This window comes from Photinus pyralis, unplaced genomic scaffold (assembly GCF_008802855.1).
Source record: "Photinus pyralis isolate 1611_PpyrPB1 unplaced genomic scaffold, Ppyr1.3 Ppyr1.4_LG6, whole genome shotgun sequence".
NCBI classification, from domain to species: domain Eukaryota; kingdom Metazoa; phylum Arthropoda; class Insecta; order Coleoptera; family Lampyridae; genus Photinus; species Photinus pyralis.
The window spans coordinates 89,466-110,997 of NW_022170663.1; the positions used below are offsets into that span (position 1 = coordinate 89,466).

The window sequence follows — 21,532 nt, forward strand, 5'->3', positions numbered from 1 at the left end:
AATGAACTTTTATTAAGCGATACATGTTTTATAGAGCATGAAGCGCTTCATCTGGTCCCTGATGACACTGTCAAAGTGTAAGATATATCGCGTTAAAATGTGAGGAGTGTGCCAAGAAAACAAGGGAGAATCGCGCGTGCGTGGAAAGTGTCATGTGATGTAGAGAGAAAATTTAGAGTCTTAAGTTTTTCTATACCACTCCGGTATTTACCTTACGAATTAGGAAAACTGCAGGAAAACCTAATTCAGAGTAGCCGACCTCCAGTTTTGTAGCCCAACGCTCTACCACTGAGCTACAAAACCTAGTTTAAAAATTGGCGAAAAAATTAAAATCGGCAAAAGAGTAATACGTTTACTGGAAATATACGAAGTCACGATACAAACGATAGACTTAATAACGACGAAATAAAAACGAAACTACGTGAAGAAGAAAAATTAATATTAAACCGAGTATTAAACAAAACTATGTAGGTACTACAAACGAACAATCTAAGATAAACGTTTAAAACGCAAAATGAACAAATCCCATGAAAATACCAATTTATGGAGAAACGAACGCCTTCCCAGAACAAATGGAAGTGAAGTGCTTTAAATGTAATCGTCTCCGACATATTGAACGAAATTGCAAAATAATTCCAAGTGAACTGTATGCCGAACGGTATATTACTTCAAGAACGAACGAGATCAATGGATTTAAGATAGCGGAACAACTTACCAGGTGACGAGCGATAGAGAGAAATTCACAAACCTAAAGAACGATGACAGAACGAAAAAGTGTGCGGGACAAGAAATACTCAAAATCTAAATTTAGATTCCCATCAACAAATAAGGCCCTATATGTTTCAAAATCAATAAATAATCTGATATCCGTGTCCGAGTTATGTAATAACTGAAACACAGTGAACGTTGATGAATTTATTTCCCTTATGTATAAAATAATATTGTGATGGCAACCATTGCCGCAAACGCAGCCGTTATGATTAAGAGGTGCTTAATTTGAGCATATATGTGATACGGCCTTTAGTCACTTAGAATGCATAAACTTCAACCTACCTTGTATCAAACTTGTGGAGTAGTAATCAAGAACCAATCAAAATAAGAACAAGAAATGAGAAAACTTAAAATGTATAATTAATTAGGTAATAAGTAGTAGTTACAAGGAAATAAATAAATAAGAAACAATAAAAAGATCAGTACCATACCTACCTTAACGACGGCCCGGGCTGTTGGAAATAACCAGTTAATAGATTGCCACTTAAACAGGCATCTCGTAGAGTGGACCAGGGACGCCATAACTTGATATGCAGCTCTCTAATGTTGACTCCCCAATATACTTGGATCCGATATTGGACTTGACTGGATATGCTGCATTGTACTTCTGAAACAGAAAAAAACGCTGAAATAGAACCAAAGACTAGTTGGGGAAGAAAATTTAATAACCACTCTGCAGTGTTACCCTTGAAATTCTTTTGTGAATAAGCGCCCCGAGAGATAAATTATGTTTAATTTCAATAATTACTTTGCTCTATATGCATTTCAAGCACGATAAAATTTATTCAAAAGATACAAAAACAATGTATATTTTATTTTTTAATGTACAAGGTGTGGACTGCTGGTTACAAATTTGACACATCATTGTACTATCTATGCGATCAAAAATGAGTTGCTGTCGAGTGACCTTTGGAATTATTGTTTACATGGCAAATCGTATTTAACTTGAACTTCCAAAGGAGACTAAACAGCAACTCATTTTTGATCGCTCGTTAGTACCTAAGCCAGTTCAAGTGGCGAATCAATCAAGTATAGGGATTACCACAGAGATCAATGTAAGGTCCTTTGTGTCATCTTCTTTAAATTTCTATTATTTATATTTTGCTATTTTGTCCGCTGTTTACCAACATTATCTAGACAATGTTGACATTCGTGGCAGACAAATTTATATATGACATTAAAAGTGGAGAACGAGTTTCACATACCTAATTATTTGCAAACTGGTTAAATATGCGCAACACTCCCTATGGACGGACTTAACACGAAATTATGCAAAATCAATTGCCGTAATCTTTATCTGCCAAATGGGAATGAAAACGAAAGTAAAAATAAGTACCTATAGTATCATTTTAGATCAATTATAAAACTCTGATAATAGAATAACATTCTTCGAAAAAAAAGTGCTAACGGGAATCGTTCTTTTCCGACCATTTAATGAACGCGAAGTTTGACATTTTCAGATTTTTCAAAAATTTGAAATTCGTTTTTTAGTCATAAAAATGGTCAACTTTGCCCCGATTTATCAGCCAGGAATTTGAACCACCCTGTACATAGAAAATCATGCGTTGCAAAAAAGCAAACATCACCTGCTCCAAACTGCCTTATATCTCCAAAAATGGAATTCTCTTTAATTAAAGCAAGTTTGAGAACCGCGCATTAAGGACCAAGAACCAACAATACTTTAATATTAATTTTTAACCGAGTCGTACTAAATTAGATTTTCATATAAATATGTTCATTTTCTGTTTCACTACCACTTGTTGCATATTATCGAGATTCGCGATGCCGCAGGGTAGGATTTTTCTGCTCCACCATTATAGTTTTTTGGAGTAGGAAATATATATCATATTGGCCTTCGATGATTTGGCAACGGAAAAATCACTAAAGAGATTAAAGGTAATTATAAAAATGGGGAAGGAAAGTTAGCTACGACCGGCCAAGAAGTAATTCAATATGAAAACGGGGAATTTTCCAGCGGAGCGGTAGTCAATGGATGTTTTAATTTCATTAGCGTAATGGACAAGTGATGTCGCCCCTGGCGGACAAGGCATGACATTAACTTGTGGTTTTTGTAGTGATTAACTTAATTATGGAGACTGCATTACACTAAACCAACATTAGCTAACAGCATTTGTAGTAAACATCGTTAATAATTATGAATTAATAAAATAATATCCCATTTTAGAGTCTCATACAAAAAAATGAAAATATGCAACAGTTTATCTTCAAGCAAATGAATAAATCAAAATACGCGTAAGTCTAGTATTGGAAAGACAAATTTTTTTAAATATTATTTTCGATCCTCTTGCTTGGGGGACTTTAAAAAAATTAGGAATGACATTTCGGCAATTACTTATCGGCACTCCCACACTATTTTTTGTCGCAAGTTTTCTAAATAATTGGGTTGGATTTCAAAAAGTTTACATTTTATAAAATTTTAGGAGTTATAAGGGTAGTATTATTCGCATTTGAATTTGAATATAGCACAGATCATAAAATTCCATACGAAAACTAATTAACCTACCTACCATATTACTCAAATTATTACAATTAACATTTTTGTTTGTAATTTAAAAATCAAATAAGTAACTTATAAGAGTTTTACAATAAATCTACATTTTAAAATGCTACCGCAAACACCAGTAGGCGAGTTAGGAAAGTCAATATCAAACTTTTCATTTACATTACTTATGCAAGTAATTTTTTTCTACGATTAGAGAAAAAAACGTACTTCCTTTCGCTTGTCACGGACGACCATCTTATAGCACACCTTAACCTTAATGAGAAAAATAATTGGGGGTCGCACGGGTTTCCGAAATGGAATATTGGTAGATATTGTTCAGCAAATTTGCATTTTTAAGATCAAGAAAAATGTTGACATCAATAACGTCGAATTTGGTATGGACGGTATAGTTGTCAATTCATGTTGATCGGTATCTAAACAACCTTCATTTGGATATTATATATTAATTTTGTAAATGGCACTTGCTCCTTTAGATCTAATATCAAAAAGTTTTCTGATCTTGCAAAATTGAAAAAGTGCTACAAGTGACCCCTAAAGCCAACCAACTTGTGATTAATATGGATAGGTATGTTGTATTTGAATACTACTGACCCTTGCTAAATACTATCTTGTGTAGGTCACGTCACGTAGTGATACCGAGTGTTCTGTTTTCGATTTCATTCGCGGTTTTCTCAGGATTTTGACTTTAGAGCATCATTCTCAATCAAAATCGATGCCAAAAAGAGACCAATACAGGAGCACAAAATTTCATTATTTTACTTCAAAACGATGTGTTTTGCCGTTTTCCACCGAAATCTGCGCGTGCTTTAATGTGATCAACCGAAAGCATCTGCAAAAATAGTTCTTGTTGATTTATTGGGAGATCTATACCTATCAAAGGAGACATCAACGAGCTTTCTACGACTTTCTCGACTCGGACTTTCAAGTACTGAGAGCTCTCCCCTCGCAAATCTTGAGTGGCATTGTCAATAGTTTTCAGTTCCGTAAAATCCGATCTAAAATTCTAATGCTTTCATGTCGCCCCTTAAATGAATCTCTCTGTATAGATCCTCCATTATTGCAGCAACTAGAAATGTCCAAATTTGAAAAATCATCCTTTATACACCAATTTCGTCAAGGAAACCGCAAAATACATTACTTTAATGGACAGAAGAAACTTGTTTCAGCGATAGTTTTCCATACAACATACTCATAGTTTTTTGTGTGCAATTTTTCTCTATTCGCATAAATTCTACTACCTCCTGCTAAGTGTGAAATGATGCCGAAATATTACCCTGGATGCATTTCACTATACTTTCAACTACTTTACTATGGTTAAAATGGTTATTCATGCACCAAGATCTTTAATGGTTTTGTGCACAGACTGTTTTGGCAAGTCTCTGGTTTTGTGTCATTCAGTGTCCACTTTATCATCACTGTCCATTTTATATCGACCTTAGTCTCGGCAACGGATCATTGTAGAACCTTAGGGTTTTTTGATATTCAAAAGGAAGCGAATGGCCAATTGTACCATCAAAATTAAGTATCCCTTAAACTTAAGCATAACTTATAAATACCACACCAACGATTGTCTCAATAATCGTTGCCATAGATTTTAAGTTCGAGTTAACTTGAAGCAAGACTTAATTTTGTTGGTGCAACTGGGCATAATAGTTTGAACTGTCGTCTGACAGTTCGTTCGGGCTGTTTTTAAACTTGTTTTTACATGAATTCACCAACCAACCGAATTTGATTTTGCAGTTATTTGAACTTTCAAATGATGTGTGAGTTTTAAAGAGGAGGTGCAGGAGTTAATGCTAAAACCAAGGTAAACCCATGGGTAGGGTTGCCATCCGTCCGGGTTTCCCCGGATTTGTCCTAGTTTAGGGGGCGTCCGGGGAGCGTCCGGGCGGGGATTCATTGGTAGTCCGGGTTTTAGGCTACTGAGGCATCTATGAGTTTCTGTCAAATTTTAAGCCAACAAGATAAACTTTTAAGCGCCAATCAGCTTTGGTTACAATTTTTTAAAACGCTGAATCCTCATTTATACTTGGACGTATTGAAAATTGCTTAGTTCTTTTTTGCATTCCTGCTCATAATGCCAACGTTGAAAGAATATTTTCACTAGTGGCATAACAGTGGACCAAAGAAAGGAATTTATTGAATATTGAAACAGTCTAGTCAGTGATAAGAATAAAGTACAATTTCAAAGACTTTTTTTAGACAATATTTTTTTATCAAATTCAGTTGATATGTCCGGATTTATAATCCCTAAATCCGGGCTTTTCACGCTTCCTGTCCTAGTTGGCAGAGGTTTGAGATGGCAACCCTACCCATGGGTGAACCTTACATTAAACTTCCCCTTAGTGTGTTTTTGTAATTTTTGATTTTTAACATTCACGTATAGAACAAACGGTGATACCTATATACTTAGTTAGGAAGAGAATCAACTGTGCGTAAACAATTGAAAAAATGCAGCAAATTATCAAAGACAAACTTCCGATTGCAACATTTTTCGCCAAGGTTGTTACAAAAAGTTCTTGACGAAAAATGATCTTCATGCTTATTATTTAATTACAGATCCCATATCAGGTAGATATAATATAGGACATTAATATGAATAATTTCAACACGTCTACGTGACCACTTTGAAGGTTAATCTCAGATCCACAATTAAAACCGCACGGCGTCGACTAGATGTTATTATCATCCCAACAACAATCAAAATGTTAACGTCCTTTGATTACTATAATTATGTGTTCATTACTACGTTATTACTGGACTGAAATACGTGCATTTTTGAAAGTTTTATATCTAGGAAGATCATTATCCACCTGTTTACATGTAAACTGTCCAAAAACTACTATTCATCAAATTAAATAGGTACCAACACACCATTTTCAACGACCACCAAATACTCATTAAAATTTTGTTTACAAAGTTATAATCCCCATAAAAAATATTGTGTGATGCAATTTCAAATTCATACATTAAAAAACGAGTTTTTCACACTGTTTTAATTAAAGGTGGTCCCGGTCCCAAATATGCTCAAACTTTTGACCTCCATATGAGGTTCAAACAAGTTTTGGAGTCCAGTTACATTACAAAAATCAAGCATTGCATTAGGTTAAAATAAAACAAAAAATAAAGACGAATGGGCTTATGCTTATGCCGTGCATCTTGTGAAACTCGAAAATGGCGACAATAGCTTGTTAATGGTATATCGTGGTAAACAAGTACATGTGATTGCAGTGTTTATAATTTCAAATAGAAGTTTCTAATGACACACGCCTGTTGTAAATCATAGCGTTAGCAGCAACATAGTAGTCGCTAACAACATGCACAGATCCAATATTTTGCATAGGAATTTGCCTCATGCTAACTTTCCTGTTGACAGTAGACTGTGACAGTGACCTCTAGCAAATTGGATCCTTGCGTGCTAGCTAAAATGTTATTGCCAAATCGCCAAGCCTAACGAAGGTGTTATACTTTTAACCGTGATTTGCATTTCGGCTAAGGCCACACTACTACTTCTTGTGAAAGATTTCGGGTTTAGATATTTTAGCTAATTATTTGTGTCGCATCTGAAGTTAGCTCATCGTGTATTAAGTTTTGCAATTACTTAAAATTAGAGTTGGGGAGGCCCCCTATAACGTTCTAGAGTTCTTGATAAATCTTAGGAGTTCCCACAATTAAATCATAAAAAAATCAATTTTGAGGATATGGGCGACCAACTATTTGGACTGTTCAAAACATGGCGACTTGGCACTGTGGAATTGGTTGTCGGCTTTTCTAAGTTATTTGATTTCTATAGAGCGTTATCCTCCAGAAGGTCGCAGATAATAAAGGGTAATCTTTTTTCAGTCGGGTTTTGTTGCAAAGATAGCTTACAAATTGAGATTACCAGTACGCATTGTAAAAATACATTTGTGAGTTCTTTGACAGCCTAGTTTTTTTTGCACTATGGGAGTACAGCGATGCTGATTGGCTTTTAAAGAAAAAATGGTTGATTTAATTATAAGACGTGAAATGGGAAAAAAAGGCGACAATTAATTAATGAACAAAATAGGAGAGGGTTGCTTTCCGAAGGAATTCGGTTCAAGACTACCAAAAACGAACCACGTTCGGTTGTCGTATAAAATTTTCGTTCCGAGTCTAGCAAAACGCTGGTTCCTCTTTTTTCTGGCATTGATTTGAAACGTTAATTTTTCGTTCAATCCTTTTATTATCAGGTTTACCCCAAAACTGAACTACAGACAGTTTTAGAAAATGATATCATATTAGTCTCGAAAGGAACCAAAATTGCATTCTTTGTCTTCTGTCTTTTTAACCACAACGAAATTACTTCTCAACTTTAGCTTCTGAATGTAGCCCACTTAGCCAGGGAGAAATAGCAAACATTTTTTTGTAAAAAGTCGAAAGTCCCATCCATGACTCTGGGTAGAACCCGAGGTAGAACCTCAATAGTTCTAAAACTTTACGTAATGAAACACAAAAAATTAAGAGATCTCAAGAGTTCTGGCAGATTTTCTTGTTCAGTGTTGGGAGTTCTGAGCAACACCTAAAGTTTTAAAATCTTTCCTAATACAGTTTTCCGACGAAACTTGTATTTATGTCATAAAAAATTAAGGAGCTCAAAAAATCTAACCAGCAACAGTTCTGAAAATTCCCATAGCTCTCCAAATACGAATGATTGCCCTGTAACGGATTGGAATTCTGGTCTTCTGGAGCCCCTCAATTGTTATGATTTTACAAATCTTTAGTCATTCGAATTTTATCATAAGAAATGGAGAAAATCCCAGAATTAAGTTTTGACATTTAACATTTGGAATGATGACAGTCGTAAACAGTTCCCAATTAGACCTACCCGCTTTTTTTCGCATTTCTTTGGTGTGGAATGAATCGATAATTTGGCCGCCAAGAATGCATGTAATTTACTTGCAAAGTATTCAGATAATACGTTTTGATGTTTTACCAACGAAAGGAATAACGGTGTTGACATCATTTGGTCACAACCCACCTGGTCGGTAATTTACAGAGACAGCGATGCCGAAATAACTCAATAATACGAATGCGGGAAACCCGAAGACTCTACGTCTACAATATTTCGATGCTGAGATTTCGAGCGTTTTTTTAAACGGTCTCAAAGACCAACAGTATTTTGTTTTTACTTTATTTGAATGTATAGGAAGATCAATAAATTAAGTCATCGATCAATATAATAACGTGGTGTTTGGTATTGGAATAATACAATAATACTCTATTTATTAGTTAAATGTAAAAATTAATTTCACTCTCAAACCAGTAAATCTAAGTAACTTAAAAATACAACCCATTTAATCAAATGTGAAGAACTGGTTTTTAGCTTACCCGTAGGTACGTCAAACATATCTATTGTGAAACGCTTGCCGGAAGAAAGAATTTTCTTCATTGTTATTGCAGCTATGTATTGCTATAAATAAAATTACACAGCTTTATGAGATGTGCTGTGCAGAAATTAAATAATTTTTTTTATGTTGCATAAACTGAAGACATTATAAATTATTGCTGCTACTTAACAAAAATCCATAATGTGAGAAACACTATTTAACGCAATCGCCTCAAAATAACAGAAAAATAAATGATGTACAAAGGTAGCCGTCAAGCAAAAATACACACAATAAATAATTAAAATTGGTGTTACAATAGCAAACAATTTTAATTAAATCGCAACAGTAATTCACCATTCTGCTGACATGTTCCTGTTTAATCTTTGGCCAACGTATGTAACATACCACCGCAATTAATGTGGAATTTTTTTAACTAACGATGTCTGACAAATTATTATTGAAGTTGGTCACCGTATGCGTGAATTCAATTTTCAAACTGTAACGGTAGCTTTTAATTTGGTTGTACATTTTTAAGAATTTTTATTAAGTAAGTTCAAATTTTGGAGATTTTTAGGGGTGCGCATTGTGATGGTGTTAACAGATAGTGTACAGAGGATGGTATAGGCGTGATAAATTGAAAAGTTTAATTAAGGTACATTTAAATTTGTGTGGAACTCGTAGTTACGTTTCCTTTAGCGATTATTTTCTTTCTGCGTACTTACATTCTATAGCGTGCTGACCTCAAAATGAGTTCCGGAAATCGTAGTCACCAACCTGTCGGCGATAATAGTAAATCATTCCTATCTTAATTACTTTTGCGTTCTCCAAAATCGCAGAATCAGGATTAGGTCATCTCCTGTGTTGCAAGAATGCACTTTAGCAGAATATCAAGTGGGGCGGTTTTCAAGGAACAGCTTAAGTTGTGTATAGGGGAGGAGGGGGGGGGGCGATTCCAATTGGTTCACTTAATTACTAGACGTCTGTTTGAAAACGGCGTAATTAAAAAAGAATAGGTAGGGATTTTGAGCTACGGAATAAAACTCTCAAAAAGAACAAGAACTGGGCGAAGACGATAACGATCGGCGAATTTAATCGTCCGCAAAAAAATCAATGCTGGGGCAGGTATTCTTGGGAATCAAGGATACTACCTTGGGGTGCCCCTTTCGTTATACAAAGTTTTCCGGATAGGTTATTATTTATCCGTACACATTGAAACCTATTTGTAAGATGCGATTCACTAAGATGTTTACTAGTAGCATCAAACCCATAGACCTGCCTAATAAGATTACACGTTGGACGCTGTCAAACGCATTAAGGCATGCCCACATTTGCAACATTGTCCCGTCGTGAACCGCGCCGCACCAGTATGGACGGCGCGAGTGCAAGAAACTCCGTCCTGAACCCGATAAAGGTTGCAGATCGAGGTTCGCCGCGGTACATGAGTTGTTGAATTTTCGACGATACATCAAAGGGAAGATTGCAGGGTACTTGTACTAGTGTGTACGCGACGTTTTTCGCTTCGACGAAATTAAAAAGTGCGGTACAATCGCCACCGGATAATGTTGCAAATGTGGACATGCTAGAGAAATCAATGAAAACTGCAGGAGCATGTTCACCTTTTTGAAAGTATTAGCGTAAGTCTTACAAATTAATTTAACGATAGCATCGGATGTAGATCTACCACCACGAAATCAAATTGATTATGACAGAAGAGGCTATTATCTTCAAGGTATTGAGAAATTCTTTTTCAGTTTTCCAAAAACCCCAAAGGGTTGGTATCATCATACTTCGCCATATAGATTTTTATCTAAATCGTCCATGTCGTTGCACACACTGAGCATGCGATCCCAGTTCAGTCACGATGTAATGTACGCCATAATAGTCGAGTGACAAGCACATTCGGCATGCACCCAGGCGACTCGGGTTCGATTCTTTGTATGAGACATTTTATTTACAAGTTTGTTTATGATTCCATTCAATCAAACGTACAACTACGCCTTTTCCAACTTCAATTCACATGGTATCGACAGATTTTAGTGGTATCACACTTATATCATCACAACACTTCACTTTCAGAAGATATCAATTATCAGTTTAATCTATTTAATTTTAGAAAATATCAATTGCAATAGTAAAAAAATCTAAATTCAAATTCAGACTGACCGTGGTATTTAATATTAGAGAGGCATATTCAAATTCAAATTCTTTGCGTTTGAGTATATGCCTCCTGGAATTTCGTCTATAGTGCCTTCCAAGTACACATTCGACGACATCCAACATGTAGTGCTAGAAGACGATTTTTCTCAATCGTTTGATTTCATTTCAATGGTTCTGGTATTCACGGCTTCATCCAAACTTGAACGGCAAGGAGCATTATCGCAAATTATTACCAAAACCCGTAGCTGGTTGTCAATATCTTAGGAATCTTGAAACAATATACGTAGCCATTCATTAGCAGCCTATGAAGTAAACAATTCCCGTCGCCGCCGTTCCATCGAAACAATTCCTGGTGGAGAAATTGCCGCAATCAGGTGCACATTTTGCAGCAGGAAGCAATTGGATTGTTCTACAACAGGCTTTAGCACAGCCACGTAATCGGTGACAAAAAATTCAAATTTTTTTGCGTCAACCCAGACAATTTAATAATAAATAGATAAGATAATAAATGTAAATTTAAATTACCCTCGAAATTACCTGTTAAAAGAATAGATTTAAATATCTGAAAATTATTTGCGTGGTATTTGTAAAAGTTTATCTCATATTTTTCTCTGATCTGCGATAAGAATATCGCTGCGTACGCTAATTAAAGTTCAAAATAAGAACGAGTTGTCGCGGTATAGAAACCACAGGTGTAGTTAGATGTTTCGAAGATGCACCTAGGAAGGAACAGAAGTGAGGAAAGGGAAAAGATTATTCCCCCTCCATTCTACCAAAACGGTTTTGAGTATTTTTTTGATATCTACAACATGGAATGGAATACGCCCCAATTCAATTTCAAAAACAATTTGGTTGATAGACTGGAGAAGTCAAGAACAGCGTCAGGACCGAGGTCAGGACGTAGGGCGGCGGTGAAAGAGAAAGTGAACTAGTACAGCAATGCTTGACAACGAGGATGGATGCAAAATGAATGTGGGACGAAGAAGGGAAAAATACTCTGACAAAAACGGATACGGATGGGCTAAGGTCGAAAGGAAGAAATGGGATATATTATCTAGGATAATCTGGCAAAAATGGACCTAGAGGATGACGGTAGTGAGCTCACGAGAAAATAGCAGTTACAAGGAACTACTAATAAGGGAGTGGTTACCGAAACGCTTATGGGAGGGAAGGAAAATGTAGAATCTGTGGAGAAGCTACGGGAATGCAAGAAGGCGGAAAAGGCAAGGAGAAGTAGGAGTGATATGCTGGAACAGGGGGTGAAAAGGAGAGAAGTGAATGAGGAGGATCCTAGAAGAAAAAACACGCAAATTTTTAAGTTTATCTTGTTTTGATTTCAAGTGTAAAAAGTTTCGCCAATTTGGCATCAAACCTGCAAAAGGACTTCTTAGGTGCCTTCTTGCAATGTTTCTTAAACTGCTTAATGCAACGACCATTGCGTTCATAGAAACATTTCCTCTTGTTCTGTTGACACGCATTTCTTCGCTTTTCCTTTGGGTTTTTAGGGCAATGAGTTTTTTAATACCTTTAATTGTATTAGGTGCATAGTAACCTACTCCCCTATTTTGGTTTATGATGTTATCTGTCATCTTCAAATTGTTTATTTATAGATCAAGTTCTTCGCGAAAACGGTCAAACGTACATGGCCAAGCATGAATGCTTTACGATCTTGGTTCGTATTTGGTAACACTATTAAAATGCGCGTAATTTATATTTTTTTACTTTGCTGCGGAGATGTCAATATTGCAATCCACTCAGCGATGTAGTGAAGACGAACATGTATTGCCTCTACAAAGAATCAAACCATGCAACATTAATTAATTTATGACAACAAATAACTGAATCTAAATCAATGTCATCATTTTGACTATTCTTCAATGGTATCTACTTTTTCTACTAGAAAATCACGTACATGCTACTTTTACGGGAAAAACCTTTTCATTGCAACAAATGGAAATGGTACTCATAATATAAACAAATACCAATTTTAATATGCACGCGATTAAGGTCAATCGTCTGTTATTCAAACCTTTTAGAATTGAATTTTGCCGGTTGAAGGAGATAGAAACGTGTTGGATGAAGTTTTTAACTTTCACTAAGTTAGTTGTTGCGATATTACAGCATTTCATTACATAACTGACCGCATTTTGCAATCATACTTACCCACTTACCTGATGTCTGCGAATGATATTCAAAATTTCGTACAAAAAAAATTCCGGTCATAAGTAATTTACATTAATTAACAAATGGTTGTTGCAACAATCCGCCAACGAACGATGTAGGTATGTATACGTACTTCACGATGCACATAAGGAATTACCTTGAAAGTCGATGGTTATTGCGGTATTGTCTCATTGACTTTGTGATTAGATACGCCGGCTTTAATGGTGTTACTTGGTGATATCAATGCAAACTTGTGCTCTCAAACTGCATTGTTAGCGGACAACCTACTTGCATAATCAAAGACATATATTTGATTATCTATGATATCTTGCCAATCGCATCCTAATTGATTTGCGGATAGACCTTCATATTAGTCATTTATTAGCGAACAATTTCAATGACATCTCTCTCACTTTTTTGCCATGACACAACCATTTTTATGAGCCTCTACGGAAAATGTCACTTCCGAACATGCCATTATGTATCTATACAGCTTGTTTTTGTGAACAAAAATTGAGTAAAAGTAAAGGTTGACTTTGTTACCACACATAATGACATATATGTAACTTATCAGACCGTTTATAATTACCGTTTGTCACAAATTTTTTTGATTTGCTTTTGTGTTCAGAGAGTATTTTATTTTCGGGATTGTTCCACCAAAAGTGTGTCATTGCCAAATATGTAGAAAGAAAAGTTCTTTCCAGTCTACGACGCCAGACACACCAGATGCACTTCACCGGAGACGTCGCCCAAATCAAGAAAGTATAAAAGCCTCCGAGTGATGAAATACAATACAACATCGATTATTTATTACTATTACTTGTAAGGTAAGGGTCTAAGGGAACACGCATAGATAACTATCAAAATATTATACATCCTGTATATGTGTACCGCTAATTTTAAGATTTATCGTTTGGGTAGTTTGGCGCTGGAAAATTGATTGAGCAATAACTGCTCAGTAATAAAAATGCAAGACACTTTGAGAGGCACAACAAACAATGAATTAAGCAATTGGCCAAAACCAAATACAATTCCTTAACCTACCCTAACATAGCTCCTGAGAACAATAATAAACCCATAACTTTTGCTTTCCCCTACTACGAATCGTTTTTTGCAAAACCTGAAACCTGAAATATTTCTGTCTGTCTGTTTGTTTGTTTGTGTTACTGTTAGGCCGGATGTCCACCGAATCGGGGCGACGAAGATCGGTCCAACTGTAGTCGTATCCAGATTGATCCGGCCGACTAAAATTGGCAATTCATGTCCATATGTCGATCGCCTTTCGAACGATTTTTATCGGGTTGACAGTTGACATATAAATGTCACGTGAAGACGAAGCAGTTGTCATGCTTTTGCACCACAGGAGAAAGAAAATTCGCCGCCACAGTTATTCGGTACATCCGTACATAACTAATAATAGAAAAAGAGGTGCTTTCATTTGTGTCCGTAAACTTGCGAATCATGAACACAAATTTAAATGTATGTATCGTATGTCCAAGAGTAGTTTTTTCCTTTTGGCTGACATTGCTCGACCATGAATTGCCAAAAGGGACACCAATTACAGAAGATGTGTCACGGTTAGAAGAAAGATTATTAGCACATTTGATTATTATGACACACTACTGCCGACAAATGATCGTGCAAGAGCGTCGCGTCGGGAGAAAATAGTCGGTTGCGATTTCGATCGGTCCCGACAAAAATCGAGCCTGTGGACAGGCTTCAATAGAAGCGCACGCGCGCGATCTTTATCGGACGATTCATATCGCACCGATCTTGGTCGTTCCGATGCGGTGGACATCCGGCCTTAGCATAATAAATTAAGAGCGGACAAAGCTCAGTTGATCTTGTGTCCAAGTCTGAGAAGTTAGGAAGGGGTAGAATTTGGATTGTAGTCAAATTAAAATTGAGAAGTGCCTTCAGATGAACAAAAAGTTGATCTCCTCACCAAACTTCTCACTAGACAGCCCTTCGAGAACTTTCGTAGCATGTTGGTGAGTGCTTCTATTTTGTAAAGACTTGATTTTTAGGGGAAGAGTTGATGGAAATATTAAATAACCAGCAATTAGCATTTTGAGTGTTAATGTGTTACTATGAGAGTGATAGTAAATAAATAGCAGATATTGAAAATTGTCATGTTGCCTTTTGCCATGTTAAATTTTATTTCTTTTTATCATTAATTACAACTGTTTACGATTCATTTGGTACAAGACTTCTTTATTTATTTAACCACACATTGTATTACAAAGCTATCGATGAAAGTAAGACTCAGGTGTATGATACTAACGGCTCATTTTATTTTTAAGTAAAAGATCAGAAAGACCAGTTGGGGCAAAGCCATTAAATTTGTTGCAGATTGACCGTTGTTTCATCGACGATTGACAATCACAGTGCTTGTGCTTGCAAAGGAAGTGGGAGTGTCCGAAAGTAGAATATTTGTAACGGGCGTTAATTGTGATTCGATTTAAAATCAAAGTAGTTAGAGCGCGTTCAGCTGAAGTCAAGTGATGTACTCGGCCTACCTATTACTTACGGTAAACGTACCCAAAAAAATGATGTTATGAAGGAAACATAATTAGAAATACGGTATGAGTGGTATTTTGTACCTCAGCACAATGCAAACGTCTTACATGAATTTTAACAAGTTAAAAAGTAATCGTAAACGATTTACATAAAGCGCATTTCCACTTGCATTCATTTCCCATTTGTAAGATGCAACTTCTGTTAAAATCGTAAAAATCCGGCCACAAATATGAAAAATAGCGTTGCACATGGGCAATCCATTTTTGACGTGCTACTTCAATTTCAGTTTATAAGAAGAATTTCATTTCAATGATTTCATAAATAAGAAAGTTGGCACTGCGCATGCGTAAAATAAAATTTTGAAACTGGCGCTAGATTTTCCTTTATTCCAAGTGCCTATGTATCACATTTCATTTAAATTCTTCCATAAATAAAAAAGTTGCCACTGCGCATGCGCAACACCAAATTTTGAAATTGGCGTTTGATTTTCCTTTATCCCAAGTGCCTATGTATCAAATTTCGTTTAAATTCTTCCATAAATAAAAAAGTTGGCACTGCGCATGCGCAAAACCAAATTTTGAAATTGGCGTTTGATTTTCCTTTATTCCAAGTGCCTATGTATCAAATTTCATTCAAATACTTAATAAAAAAGTTTGCAATTCGGTTTATAAATGGTCGAGATGCGAAAAGGGCACTGTGAATTTTGAATCGATTCGATTCAACTTTTGGCATTGCGTTTTATATGTCTAAAGCTATGCCCATATTGAATTTCATGCAATTCAGTTCATAACTAACGGAGATGTAAAAGCGATCGAACATTTCTAAACAAAGTTATCGCTCACACGGACAGATAGATGGACAGACAGACAAAGGAACAGACGGACAGACCAACCGGCAGGCGACAGATAGCAATGCAAAATTATAAACGATCTCTAGGATCGTTAATAAACGGCAAAAGTGTAAAATTATGGAACATGTAAAAAACGGTTTTTTGTTTTTTTTACAATAACTTTTTTTGTAAGCGGTACAGAAAAAAATCCTTCCTTGGTACAAGACTCGACACCATAACGAACCAAATAGCGAAAAAAGTAGAACAATAGCTCTTAAGATAAAGAACTAGTAGCGTCGCAAAACGAGCGGACGGACGGACGGACGAAGTGGCCACAATAGCGCATTTTTTTTATTTTTGTGGAAATGCGCTAAAAAGGTATATAACGGGCGATCAAAAATGAGTTGCTGTCGAGTCGCCTTGGAAGTTCAAGTTAAATACGATTTCCCATGTAAACAAAAATTTCAAAGGTGACTCGAAAGCAACTCATTTTTGATCGCATAGTAGGTACAGTAGTCAACTTGACTAGTCTCCCTACTTTTTGACCCTGTTTCAAACCTTTGCACACTAAATGTTGACGACACACCGCGACTAAATATTCACAGTGTAAGCGGTAAATCCTAAACGAATATATTTCTTTTTAATCAAAACGTATGCGAGACGTATGTAAAAGCCGGGAAACTAAATAATTTGGCGTTTTACGTGAAGTCGGTGTAGTGGATTTGGTTTTTCGATGTTGGCGCCAGAGATCCCCAGCCGCTATCTTGATCTCGATCCGATCAGTGTGTCAACAAGACGTGTGCAGGCCTTTATAAATAATATCGCTGGTTTTGATGTTCTTTCTGAAAGACACCATGCCTTTTGTGAAGAAAAGTGCTCAGCAGAAGAAGGAAAAGATTGTCCTAGCTCAGCTATATACTAGACCTAGTGGAAAAGTCATCAGATTTAAACGCGTGCTGCATAGCGTGCCGCCGCGTCAGAGCAGACGCCGCTCCGGCGGTAAATATCTTCCTTATTTCATCATGAACATGTACTTTTCCGTGCATATTTAGATTTGTCACAAAATTTCGCTTCTAATGAGACCCATCTCATTTAAGTCTTGATACAAAAACCTTCGCTAGCTCAGAAAAACTGAGTCTGTCCATAAGAGCCCATGTTAAAATACCCTGTTTTTACTGTCAAATATCTTAGAAACGGCACATAGGAACACTTTTTTCTTTTGACCATTAGAAAGTGCGTCTCTCAGAGAATAAGTGACCAAATTTTCACCAACTTCTTGTTACTTTTACCTAGGCGCTCTAACTACTTTAATTATTTGCTATTCTCTAAGTACTTTGTAATTAAAGGAAATTTGTACATATAAAAGACTACATTATATTTTTGACGTTATTTTTATCATGAGATTGTATTAAGTTAAAAGACACACAGACAGGGGAGCATTGTTTCACAAAACCCTTTTGGACATTCGGTTATCTTCAACACGCAAGGATGCAGCCCGATGAAGTGATTGCAACAGGAAGTAATGCTGGGAATTTGTTCACGTTGAATAAACCGAACGGAATATCATATGTATCAATGGAGAAATCGAGAAGTTTGGCTTATCCTTGGCACAAGCGTGTGGGCGATCCTTGTCACAGCAATATACAGAAGGCCGAACATCTGGTTATGGGAATTGATCATGCTACTTTGAATGCTTCCGAGTGCACTGCATGTTTACTGGGTAAGATTCCTCGTTTATCATTTAATAACTTTGGTTCAAGATCAACATGTGGCTCACGCTGATGTTGGTAGTCCCATGGAGGAAATTTCATGGAACGGTTCAAGGTATTTGCTTGTGATTGCTGATGACTTCTCCAAAAAAGTGTTTGGGTGTGTCTTGAAATGCGAAAGTTGGGTTCCAAATAAAATTGAACACTTCAAGAATATGGTAGAAAAATAAACGGGTTACAAAATGAAAAATTTACGAACAGAAAATGGTTTGGAGTTTTGTTACAACCAAGTAGCTGAAATCAAAAATTGCAAGGGCATTCAAGTCTGCACTAGACTCCTGAGCAGAATGGCTTGGCTGTTCTATTTAGCGTCCTGTACCTATGGCCCCGTTGACTTGAATTTCAAAAGTCTTCTACAATCAACAATATTGACCTGATGCGACATGCGAATGACTCGGCGAATGATTTAGATTTTGATCGCCCTCCTACAGGGTGTTTTAAATTGAATGGTCAAGTTGATAACTTCATTTTTTCTTCTGACGCTGGCAGTTAAGTTTGATTTTGATACTGATCAGAGGGATGTAGTTGCTCCACTACTTTTGGTCTAGCATGATTGTTGATTCAATGCCAGGAAAATTCTCTTCTCTCTTCAATTTTGTATTTTTATAATCTTTTATAATCTTAAATTAAGTAATTCGTGATACTAATTAACAATTTTATGGTGAACGAACTCGTTCTATAAATTTGATACAAATGAAAGTTGGCCAAGGTTCCTTAATTTTTTTTTGTAATCTTTCTTTGACCGCGACGAAAGTATAAAAATGTAGGTCCCCCATTACTGTTGTATCTGAAATTCAACCAAGAAATTTTAGGACGTTTCAAAATAGTTTCGTACGCGACAACGTAAAATAAACTAAACATCTGAGTTTGAAGGATACCCACCCTCGTTATAATCCAGCCCGATATATTTCCCTATTTATGGGTGCAATGGCACAAACCTCGCGGGACAAACCATACTGGTAACATACTCTTTACTGCTATTCGCTAAGGAGTGTAACCGCGAAAGTAATAGGACAATTTTTTTTAAATATAACTGACCTTCTGAATAATACGGATAAACTCATTGAAAGATAAAACAAAAAACAATAGCAAAACCTTTACTTTGACATCGCTCCTAATCAATCAAAATTCAAATCGCCCCGTTCTAGGTCAATTTAGAGGCCGTCGTATACGAATGAACTCTCATGCCACACGTTAAAAGGTGCACGTTACAATTCTTTCAAAATCGAAATGTTTTCCGTTCTCGGATTTCTGCGAATACACAGAAAAATATGACTTAATTCGTTACGTGACCAATTCCTATACATACCTCATCGATAATCCTTGCCCCAAATTTGGCAGAATATCACGCGCCGATGGGTTATCTTCCCACCGTACGTGTTCTGGAGATTAAATAGATTTTGCAATTACCTATCGAATCGTGATCGGAACTATTGACATTGAAATTTACTTGGAATAACAATGCTAAGCGTTGACACGTCTCGTTTTTAAACTGATTAATTTTTGTTCCACAAGCAGTTAATTACTCCGGATATTCCTGGTTTCACAAATGTATTCCACGCAGAAAGACACAATTTCTGATTAAATCTGATTTAATTAGTAATTTGAACGAAAGCAGAATAATTTCAGTGTAGTTAGGTCAGACTGGGGCAAGACCACAATAGGAAAGTCCAAATTTAGTCAAAATCATGTTATAATTTGTTCATCATTTTCGTTAGGAAAGAGGCAAAACTCACTGTCTCGATGACCAGGAACTAAATTTTATTGTCTTCCTGTTTTCACCTGCCCTTCCAACAAGTGCCAAAACCACAAAGGCGAAATTTGAGCAACTCGAGGTGTCTGAAAAGGATATTTACAAAGGGTGCGCAGAAGTAGTGAATGAGACTTATCGGACTTATCTATAGGGTTACGTTCCAGTGAGCGAAAATCATCATATTAAAAAAATAAAACATCGCTAATTTTTTAAAAGGCATACACTGATATTAATCAGTGCAGAAGCAGTTGAAGTTTTGAGAGAAGATAATGTGATTTGTCCGTTTACGGAAGAAGTTACGTTGATGTTTTTACTGTAATTTAAATTTGATATTCTTACGCCACGTAGGTATTTCCTTTGTAAACCCGTTTAGATGTAAGTTCTGTAGTAGATTTTGTTATTACCTTTAGTTCTTTAATTCTCTCGCTAAAGGCCATCCCAGTGTTGTAGGTTTCATTTACAATAGTTCTTTGTTTCGCCGCCAGAGGTCGTGCAGATGTTTTCCTTGGTACTTCTAATTCGATCCCTTCATTAATTTGGCCTTCCCAGTGGTTGAGTGCAAATTGGTTTCGATACGCCATTACTTGTTACTTGACCTATTGTCTTACCTGAATAAGGGCTTATTGTTTTGGTTATACCCATATTTTTTTAAAGCGTTTTATCTCTATCTCTGGTGTGCTGTGATTGTGCTCCATTGAATACGCTTTGCGAATTTGTATTTGCAAGTAATTAGTGTGAGTTATGTACGGATTATGATTCACATTATTCTTAATACGTATTTTTTAGGGCTTCATCTTCCAGCAAATTTCCCTCAAAGTTTTCTCTTCTGGATTACTTTTACGTAGATATCCTGAATATTACTTATTATCTACGCGGAACCTAAATGACATCGCATTTGTACCTGGATCCGCCATCTTAGCGAGATTGACATTGGCTTCGAAATTTATACCTGGAGACGTATTGTTCCTTACTTACAACTGCCAGTATAACGAAACCTTTTGAAGATTATTACTCATTCAAATCGTTCCGATATAAGTATCTGATTATAGGTAGGTACATAATTTTTACGTTGACAAAGACTACCTATACCTTTCGAGACACGATTTTCTCTACGATTTTGTTACCCGAAATTTATTGTCTGTTACTTTGATTGTAGTGTATCATTGAGATTAGTTTGATAAACGAAGATATTTGTTACCGTTATTTTTAAATTAGTTTTTGAAGGTACCGAGACTTAGTCCGAAACAGATATCTACGATTTTAAGTTACGATATTTGTGTCACTTTGTTCATACTATCTTACTTATTTACATTTTGAATTAATTCGATTACATTGCTGTTGAATAGAAATTTAGTTTGAGCATCGTAATAGTTATTTACCTAACAAGTTCGGTAAGTTAATTTTCCCGCATGAGCACTTTGTTTGCAGCACGACCGTAGGGAGTGCTGCATTTAGTGCGAATGCGGGAAAATTCTTTCCGAAAGAGTTAGGTACAATATTTTTTGTAACGAATTGCGTAAAAAAAGGTCAAAATTAATAAAGTTTTGTAAATTAGTTTTTTTTTAATCATGAGTTGGTAACACAATCATATGTTTGGTTGGTAACATAATTTTGTAACTACCCACTTTTAATTGCACTGGTCACATTTAAAACTTCCACATCTTTGGTTAATACATATTTTGCCTTTGCAATGAGTGC

General features: G+C 36.1%; 1 protein-coding gene across 2 annotated transcripts in view; it reads right to left on the minus strand.

The window, feature by feature from the left end:
* Positions 1–21,532, minus strand: part of LOC116173786 (cell growth regulator with RING finger domain protein 1-like) — a 30,752-nt gene that overhangs the window by 3,423 nt on the left and 5,797 nt on the right. For both annotated transcript variants that reach the window (XM_031491474.1, XM_031491475.1), the window contains exon 3: positions 1,207–1,378. In XM_031491474.1, coding sequence (XP_031347334.1) covers positions 1,207–1,378 — 172 coding nt within the window. The remainder of the gene's footprint in view (positions 1–1,206; positions 1,379–21,532) is intronic.